This window comes from Megalobrama amblycephala, linkage group LG4 (assembly GCF_018812025.1).
Source record: "Megalobrama amblycephala isolate DHTTF-2021 linkage group LG4, ASM1881202v1, whole genome shotgun sequence".
Taxonomy (NCBI): Eukaryota; Metazoa; Chordata; class Actinopteri; order Cypriniformes; family Xenocyprididae; genus Megalobrama; species Megalobrama amblycephala.
Window position 1 is genome coordinate 32,056,489 of NC_063047.1, and position 10,391 is coordinate 32,066,879.

Genomic DNA, 10,391 nt, shown 5'->3' on the forward strand with positions numbered 1-10,391 from the left:
AGGACAAACCACAGGCCCTGTTTACACCTGGTATTAAGATGCGCATTGGTCGATTGGATCACAAGTAGACGAGAGAGACGCATACCCGTTTGTCTACTTTCATCCACTCCTGTCTTTGAGGGGAGTGTCTATGGGCAGGTAAATTAATGGGTTTTTTTCAGATCTTTCGATCTAACGTTCATAATAAGCTCACGCATTTTACATATGAAAGTAGACAACGGAAAAACATACGGAGGAGCATCAGCTCTTGTTTCTGCTCTGACAGCTGCAAGACCACGCCGAATGCGTCTTAGAAATCAGGAATGGTGAGAGAACATTGTGCTTGGTACGTTTTTCATCTTCAAACCAAACTTGGGTCTTTAGCCCGAAACCGTTTAAATCTCGTCTGGCTAGCGCGCTTCCCATAATGTTTACACATTAGGTCAGTAGGCAGAGAGTAGGCAGTCTTTTGTAACTGTTCGAATGCATTCGACGACATGAGCGTCTACACTGCAAAAGCAATCCGGTCAAATGCGTTTATGACTACCACTGGAAGTGGTCAAAAGTGGACAAGCTTCAAAAGTTTTACACCATGTTTACACCTGTATTGAACGTTGTCCACTTGTGATCCAATCGACCAAAACGCATCTTAATTCTAGGTGTAAACAGGGCCGTAGACTGCTTTTGTTTTTAAAGGTGCCATTGAACTTTTTTTACAAGATGTAAAATAAGTCTAAGGTGTCCCCTGAATGTGTCTGTGAAGTTTCAGCTCAAAATACCCCATAGATTTTTTTTTAATTAATTTTTTTAACTGCCTATTTTGGGGCATCATTAACTATGCACCGATTCAGGGCTGCTGGCCCTTTAAATGCTCACGCTCCCTGCCCACGGAGCTCGCGCTTGCCTTGAACAGCATAAACAAAGTTCACACAGCTAATATAACCCTCAAAATGGATCTTTACAAAGTGTTCGTCATGCAGCATGTCTAATCGCGTAAGTACAGTGTTTATTTGGATGTTTACATTTGATTCTGAATGAGTTTGAGGCTATGCTCTGTGGCTAACGGCTAATGCTACACTGTTGGAGAGATTTATAAAGAATGAAGTTGTGTTTATGAATTATACAGACTGCAAGTGTTTAAAAATGAAAATAGTGACGGCTCTTGTCTCCGTGAATACAGTAAGAAACGATAGTAACTTTAACCACATTTAATAGTACATTAGCAACATGCTAATGAAACATTTAGAAAGACAATATCCCTAAAAATATCATGTAATCATGGATCATGTCAGTTATTATTGCTCCATCTGCCATTTTTCGCTATTGTCCTTGCTTGCTTACCTAGTCTGACGATTCAGCTGTGCACAGATCCAGACGTTAATACTGGCTGCCCTTGTGTAATGCCTTTGAACATGGGCTGGCATATGCAAATATTGGGGGCGTACACTCCGACTGTTACGTAACAGTTAGTGTTATGTAAAAAAAAATTATGAACAGATAAAACTCTCATATTCAAAATTTGTTTCCAAAGATGATGTCCCCAAAATGAGGTTTTATCAGATTTAGCTAACGTCTGGTTGTAGTTTTTTGAACTTTTAGAAAGACTCTCTCAGAAAAATATGTCTACAGTGTTGTCCTGTGTCCACTATATTCCCATCTCTCTTCTTCACAGGGTGTCCTGATAAAGTGGACGAAAGGTTTCAAGGCCTCGGGGTGTGAGGGCGAGGATGTGGCCACACTGCTGAAAGACGCCATCCATCGCAGTGAGGTCAGCACTATCACTCACCGTTGGCACTCCACTGCTGTCAGCACTGAAGCAATTTCTGCAGTTATTAGCTACAATTACCCTGCCTTCTGCAGCAAGATGTAATTAGATGTTCAATTAGACTAATCGTGTCCTGAAAGGTAGTGATAGTGTATTTGCTCTGCCTTGCTGGTAATACTTCTCTCTCTGTGTGTTGTTTGTTCCTTAAAGGAATTTGATTTGGATGTGGTTGCTGTGGTGAATGACACTGTGGGGACGATGATGACGTGTGGGTACGAGGACCCACAATGTGAAGTTGGACTTATTGTCGGTGGGTGTGATTTCTTGGCCTATGTGCCTCTGATTAGCCTGTTTTTTGTAGATGACTTTCATGTTGCATAAGGTTTAGTGATTGTCTCTTTGACTCAATAAGTATTTGAACAACTAAGTCTTAATTAAAATGTGCATTAGATAATGAAATGTAAAAATAAGATAGCATACTGTACAAATTATGCATTTTGCAGAACCTAAAAAAAAAGCTTTTTTAGCCAATTTTGCAATTAGCTTAAAGGGAACTTATTATGTCCCTTTTTACAAGATGTAAAATAAGTTTCTGATGTCTCGATTGTGTGTATGTGAAGTTTTAACTCAAAATACCCTACAGATCATTATTTATAGCATGTTAAATTTGCCACTTTTTGGGGTGAGCAAAAATGCCCTATTTTTGTGTGTGTCCCTTTAAATGCAAATGAGCTGGTGCTCCGGGCCATACCTGCAACAACAAAACAGGACAATCTCACGCACTAAAAATGTCAGAAACTTTACATGCACAGGCTTTACTAAGTCATTCCCTCGATTTATAAATCGTTCACATGATTTACTTATTCGTTCCCTTAATTTACTAAATCCTGCGCACGCTTTAGTAAATCGAGGGAATGACTTAGTAAAGTGTGCACATGATTTAGTTTTTCCTGCATGTCATGTGCAGGGCTCCATACAAACACCTTATAAAAGTGAATTTTTGCATAATAGGTCCCCTTTAAGCAACTGGTGTCAAGGTGATATTTAGAGGATGCGTTCCCCTCAAATTCACACGGGTTTGACTACCGCTTAAGTGTGTTTCTTTCTTCATCCTGTAGGCACAGGGACTAACGCATGCTACATGGAGGAGATGTCAAACGTTGAGCTGGTGGATGGAGATGAGGGTCGTATGTGCATGAACATGGAGTGGGGAGCGTTCGGGGACAGTGGAGAGCTGGATGACATTTGCACAGAGTTTGATCGAGCCGTGGATGACCAGTCCACTTACCCTGGGAAACAGCGGTGAGAGTTCAAAACTGGATCCTTCATGCAATGTTGTCAACTTCCCATTAGAGAAATGTTGCCATATCTAATGGGGTTTCAGATTTGAGGCCTAGTATGGTGCACCTCATATGCAATTCTGCTGTTTGAATCACCCCAGACTTCAGGCTTTTGCACTGCCTTACGGTCACACATGAAATAGATTTTTTAAGTGCTATTACTTATTTATAGATGACTCAATAAAAATACATTATGGATATGCTTGCAGAATTTAAACCTAATGGATCTCTTAGATCATTCGATTCAGGTCAACTTAGTGCAATGCTTAGGGTTCATTTTAAACATGATGAAACAGCTTTTAGCTACTAAACTGCCCGCAGCTTGGAACCAACTTCAAGAGGATCTCAGATGTCAGTCTCCCAAAAGTAGTCAGATTCAAGTCTAAACTGAAAACGCATAAACATATATGCATGTTACAAATGGATGGAAAGATAGATGGATGGATGGATGGATGGATGTAGTATGTAAGTACATCTTGCCATTGCCCTCAAATCACATTTACACTTGTGCACATTCATACCAGAGGGTAATGAGATATAAGAGTATTTGCAGGATTTTCAGCTAAATTTTGGCCTATTTTTCAGTGCATTTACTATTTGCGTTCCAAGGAAGAAAGAAATTCATACTTATTTTAAACAACCTAAATATGAGTAAATGGTATTCATTTAGGTGAACTGTTCCTTTAACATGCTAGAAAAGTTGAATTGGATGGAGTGATAATTGTAGTTGTAGATGTGTAATGTTAAATGTTGCCTTGAGATCATGCCAAAGCATCTCAGTCAGGTTGCCAGAAGGTGTATTTTCTTCTGTTGAAGCCATTCTGTTGTTGGTTTACTCATGTGCTTTGATTTGTTGTCCATTATTTAGCTTCTGTTGGGATTCATTTGGCAGACAGATGGCCATACATCCATCTGCCAAATGTCCTGAAAAACAGTATTTTTTCAATTGGTAATAGCTAGCTGTCTGACCCGAGGCAGCCAGCAAACCATAATGGCTTCTCCATCACACTTCAGAGATGCGATGAGGTTTGATGTTGGTTTGCTCTGACTTTTTTCTGCACAAACACAAAGTGCGTTGTACTTTGAGTACTGTACAGCTAAACTTTTGGATTTTATTTTTAATGTTACTGAAAGAAGTCTCTTATGCTCACCAAGGCTCTTACATTGTCAATACAAGATCTTGACCAAACATTGATGCACTTCTCGATGGAAATAACATCACAACATTTATTTCCAACTTGTAATGACAATGCAGGAGTGCTTCATGCTTTCTCCCAACCATTCTTTCGCAAACTGAGCCTGATGAATCTTGACATTGTCATCCTGAAATATGGCCATGCTGTGTCTTCCTACATGGTTGTTTAAGAAATTAATAGCTACACAATCATCAGTTAGGGTTAGAAAAACTGTTGCCAAACATAACATGCTTGAAACATAGTAATCACTGCAATAATGGTCCAATCATAGACTCTTGCCTATTTAAATCCAAACAGTGACTCTTTTTGTTTTTGGCCGGGCAATGTATATATATATGTACAGTTCCAGGAAAAAGTGTATGAACCTTTGGATTTAACATGTTTTTGTGCATGAACTGTTCATAAAATTTGATATGATCTTCATCCAAGTCACAAGAATAGACAAACACAGCCTGCTTAAAAAGAATTACACACAAATAATGAAAATTTTTCATGTTTTTATTTTTATGCAGACGCTGTGTAAAGTTGAAACATGCATGTGAATCACTAAGCTAAAAACACTTTACTTAAAGCCTTTATGTATAATGATTTATGAAGGTATTTATATGTTATAATGCATTATATTTTTTCATAAATGTTTTAATTAAAAATGCCGTATAATTGCAGATTCCATGTTACGTCTGAAATTGGTTGTTTGTCTTGATTTAATGCATCATATTTTCTAAAGGTGCAACATACTGTAAGTATTATGATGTATTATAACCGTGGTTACAATTATTCATGAGATCATACAATGCATTATAAGGTGCATTACAAGGCATAATTAATGCATTAACAGTACTTTTATAATGCATTATACATAAAGGCTTTAAGTAAAGTGTAAGTAAAGTGTATATATATATATATATATATATATATATATATATATATATATATATATATATATATATATATATATATATATATATATATATATTCAAAAGTTCAAATACTTTTTCCTGCAAATGCTGTATTTACTTGTTTTTTGTATTCTTTTTAATCCATTAAATTAAAAAAAAAACTTAAAAAAAAACTTATTTTTTTCAGTCATTGTAGGTCATCATCAAGTTAACCTATGGTCTTAAATTATTTTTTTAATCTGACACTGTATTATTTTTTTCTTTTGTATTTATTAGTTTAATTCTTATTAACTCAATGTAATGTGTTATGTACTGACCCCCATAATGGTCTCTAAATAAAAATGTCAGCTTTAGTCAAGTGTGAGCATAATTTTTATCGTTTTAATTTTTTTTTCTACTTAAGCTCTAGATCATTATACTAAATTAGAATAGGGCAGCAAGCTTAAACACTCCCCCTTTTTTATTATTAAAATGTTTTATGTCAAAATACTGCTTTTTTCTTTCATACAAGCTTGTGAAAGATTTTTTAGTAATGTACTTTTTTTCTTTTTGGTCACTGTGGAACAGTTTAAAGTAATGTTCCAGCTTCATTACCAGTCAAGCTCTATTAACAATGACATTGCCTTGCTACTGTGCTTCCATTGTATGTTACACAAATATACATTATTTAAAATATAAAATATAGCCACAATGTCTTAAATTAGATGTTAAACGAATCTACTACTAATCTTTCCTGTGCAAAGATATAATCCATTATTTCCACTCATCACATCAAACTTTTGCAACAATATGCATTGAGGAACAAGAAATAATTTCCTTGTTTCTTTCTGTCACTTTCAGGTATGAGAAGATGATCAGTGGGATGTATCTTGGAGAGATTGTCAGAAACGTTCTCTTGGACTTCACTGCCAAAGGTCTGCTTTTCCGTGGCAAACTTTCAGAGAGACTGAAAACACGCGGTATCTTCGAGACCAAGTTCCTGTCGCAGATTGAAAGGTGTGTGTGAGAACAGTCTGGCAATTTTTAACATTGGTGTCTGAGCCCCAGGGCCTTCTGTGTTCCTAAAGATTATATGCAAATTGTAAGCATGCTGATTATGTCCAATATTATTTGATGAGCCTAAGGCGCCTTGGCATGTGTAATTAGATATGGTGTTTTCTTTTGTTTAATCATAAAGGTAATATTCCAAATGAGGACCTCCTGCAAAATGGCTGGATTTGACCATTTTTGCATATCTATGCTACAGTATTTATATTCCATCTCTGTGCCTTGGGTTTTGTGGTTTTGCTAACCTTGATTTAATTAAACTTGTTGTCACGTAGGAGGAGATATGCAATACAATTTGTTCTGTTGATTATCAAAGGGGTCGTATTTTTACATTTTCAACTTTCTTTAGTGTGTGATGTTCTGTTTGAACATCTGCAAAGTTACAAAACACAAAGCCACTGTATCCCTAAAATGCCTTGATTTTAGTTTTCTTCTGAGAATGTTTATGTCACAATATTACTCATTTAAATAAGGGGCGTGACATTTCTGAAACACCCTCAAAGTGGTTGACCAATCACAACACACTGGTCCAACCAACCAGTCAGAGAGCATTGATCTTTTCGGAAGGAGAGGCTTCATAGAGAAAGGAGCTGCAATCATGTAAAATTCAACAAAATTCAATCGAACATTCAAGCATGAAAACCTGTTTTATTATGCCCTTTTTCAAAGGCTCTACTAGGTACCCTTTAATCAACATAATTAATCTGGTTCTTTCTTACAGCGATCGTTTGGCACTGAGGCAGGTCCGTTCCATCTTGCAGCACTTGGGTTTGACCAGCAGTACGTGCGATGACAGTATTCTTGTGAAGGAGGTTTGCAGCGTGGTGTCCAAACGGGCAGCCCAGTTGTGTGGAGCCGGTCTGGCGGCCGTGGTGGACAAGATACGGCGAAATCGTGGCCTCGAGCAACTCAATATCACAGTAGGAGTGGACGGCACGCTCTACAAACTCCACCCACAGTGAGTGGCCACACAGCAGGATGCTGCAATAAGAGCATAAGCGTGACCGTGAATCTCTTTTGCAGCTAATATTTGCCACTGATAATTTAGTTAAATTAGTGGCTTTCAAACTTTGGGTTGACATTCTATTTGGAGTACATAGGCTTTTGTGAGGGGCGTACAGTAAAGGGAGGAAAAAAATTTGCTTTTGTCAGACAAGAAAAATTGAATTATACCACAGTAGCCTGAAATGACAGTGTAAAATTGCTAGTGCACCCACGACGCTTGTTAATGAAGCAGAGGCGTTAAAGTTGAGCCATAAATCACTGGCCTTTTAAATCATTTGGTATCTTGTAGTTACTGGCTAACTTACCAAGAAAAGTTTTTACTAGGCAATGCTTACTTGTGCAATGTCAGGAGTTTAGGGTTAGTTCACCCAAAAATTAAATTTCTGTCATTAATTACTCACCCTGATGTTGTTCCACACATGTAAGACCTTCGTTCACCTTCGGTACACAAATTAAGATATTTTTGATGAAATCGGAGTGTTTTTTTTAATCTCCCATAGAAAGCACATAACTAACGTCATTCAAGGTCCAGTAAAGTAGTGCTTCCAGATTCTACGTCAGAACGGCGGCTCATTATTGGCCGTTTCCTGCGTCAGCATCACACGTATGCGTCATACTGCTCGTGTGTAACAGCATCGGCCAATACTGAGTTGCCGTTCTGATGTAGAACCTGGATGTAAACAGCGTAGCAGAAGGACAGGGGAGAGAAGATATTGTTGTTTCATTTTTGGCGCACAAAAATTATTCTTGTCCATTTTAACAATGTCTTTACTACTTTTCTGGACCTTGAATGATGTTAATTATGTTGCCTTCTATGGGAGATAAAAAAAAAACCCTCGGATTTCATTAAAAATATCTTAATTTGTGTTCCAAAGATGAACAAAGGTCTTATGGGTGTGGAACAACACGAGGGTGAGTAATTGATGACAGAATTTTCATTTTTGGATAAACTAACACTTTAATAATTTGATGGAAGTATCAATGACTGTATACTGTCAAGCTTTCAATCAAGTGACTCTTAAAAAGAGTTCTTCCTCCCTGGAGGAACGTACTGTGCTTTTAAAAAAAAAAACCTGCCTACCTACCTCTTTACTGTCTTACTGTATTGAGAGTTACTTTAGAAAAGAGTTTTTTTTTTTTTTTAAATCAAAACTGACAAGTTGCTGTTTTTTGCTGAGAAAGCAGTGATAAAAGTTAGGCACATTTGATGTGAAAATTTAACATGCAAAGCTTGCAGTGTGTCTTTTGTCCTTCAGAGACCCTTTTGATAGAAGAGACGCTTTCATATTTAGGCTTTGACATAAAGTGAATTTGTGATGAGTTCTGATTTTGTCAAGCATATGTCCTGATTTGTCAGTTTCAACTTTATTCACATTTGCTTTTAGTCTGGGGAAAGAGAACAAATTAAAGGCAATTGGCTGTTAAAAAAGGGACAAGCTATTTGGTATTCCTTGCTTCAACTTCTTTTTTTAATCAGAATCATGAAAACAAGAAAAAGAAAACTGCTTGCCAAGCCATTCGATGCAGTTCAGTGCTATTGTTAGCTAAAAATGTTAAAACCATTTTCATTAAATGACATTATAATATAATATAATATAATGTGAACAACTTACAAATAATATCGAAATAAAACTGAAATAAAGTTGAAGTACTAAAATTAATTAAATACAAATCAAAGCTAAATATGAATATTAAAAAAACAAACAAACAGAATTTCTAAAATTGAAATGAAAACCAAAAATATAAAATTAAAAGCTAATTCAACATATTAATAAATACTATTATAGTATATAAATAATGCTAAAATATCACTGGAAATGGAGTTTTGAAAGAGTACAGATTTGTTTTTTAGTGTACTATGCTCTGGGGAAAAAAAAAAATAAATCCACAAAAGAGCAGATTTTGGTCACACTCTGATTTCCTCATTCAGATGTCCTGTTGTCTCCTCTTTTGTCTCATCAGCTTTGCCACCATCATGCGGGAGACCTTAAGAGACCTGGCGCCCAACTGTGAGGTTACTCTCGTCCAATCAGAAGATGGGAGCGGAAAAGGTGCCGCCCTCATCACGGCTGTGGCTTGTCGATTAAGAGATACAGGAAAGTAGTGACTGAACAGAATAATATAAAGGGGAAAAGATAATGAGGAAGAAAGAAAATTACGTACTGAGCTTCCAGATTTTTTTTTTTTTTTTTTTTTTTTCTGTGCAAAAATGTGACCTTACTGAAACAACACTCCTGTCTGTACAAGAATGTATTGTATTTATTTTTTTTAGTTTAGGTTATTCATTGCAAATGCTTGGAATGTGCCGGTGGGGGGTTGTTTGTCGAAAAGGGAAAATCAAACAACAGAAGAAAAACAAATAACTAGACTAGATCCTCTTGCGGATATATATTTGTATTGTTACTGATTTGAAAAAAGCACAATGAGATTTTATTCACCTTTTGACTTGTGAATGGTGTCATTTATGTTTGTACCTAACTCCAGTGCATGTGATTAAAGGAATAATTCTGAGTGAAGTAGGTAAGTAAAGAGAATTGTTATTTTTGGGTAAACTGTTCCTTTAAATACATTTATTGATGATTCTCAAGTGAGGATGTTCTCTAGTTTAATCTTAATTTGTGTCCGTGCTGTTGTTCCTGTGACTAAAGTACAGTCCTGCTGCTACTAGACTGAGTTGAAGCTAATTTAATTAGTTTTGTGAACACGTCCAGTGCTGGTTTGATGAAAGCTGTCAGGTGAAAGCTTTTTAAGGGCTAACTTGATGGTGTGAGCTGGAAAATTGGCTTTAAGTGCTTTAAGTTTATGTTGGGGTGACCAGACTGAATTTGGTCTAGTATAAAATCTACTAAAAAGTACATGCAATCCAAAACATACAAATTGAAGTATATAAGGTTGTTTTAATGTTGTAATGGCACTTTTTAGTTTGGAAATGATTGGTGAAATTATCACCGTTAGATGTCAAGTCACTCACACTGTGAAAATGAATGCATCAAATTGTGTCTTTTCTTGCAGCCCTGCTGGGATATTTATTATTGATGAATGTTGCCATTGCTGATCAGAGCTGTGCGTCACAGTTTATCATGTTGTTGTGGATAATGTCAGGGTGTGAGGTGTAATTTTCCTACAGCAATACTGAGCGAGTGCCATTTTGTCAGACTGT

The 10,391-nt window shown here is 36.6% G+C and overlaps 1 protein-coding gene across 1 annotated transcript in view; it reads left to right on the plus strand.

Moving 5' to 3' along the window:
* hk2 (hexokinase 2) overlaps nt 1–9,747 on the plus strand; it is a 62,611-nt gene extending 52,864 nt beyond the window's left edge. Inside the window, exons 13-18 of the mRNA XM_048188904.1 lie at nt 1,652–1,747; nt 1,955–2,054; nt 2,863–3,046; nt 6,020–6,175; nt 6,948–7,184; nt 9,194–9,747. Coding sequence (XP_048044861.1) covers nt 1,652–1,747; nt 1,955–2,054; nt 2,863–3,046; nt 6,020–6,175; nt 6,948–7,184; nt 9,194–9,335 — 915 coding nt within the window. The 3' untranslated portion in view covers nt 9,336–9,747. The remainder of the gene's footprint in view (nt 1–1,651; nt 1,748–1,954; nt 2,055–2,862; nt 3,047–6,019; nt 6,176–6,947; nt 7,185–9,193) is intronic.
* The last annotated feature ends 644 nt before the right edge of the window (nt 9,748–10,391 follow it).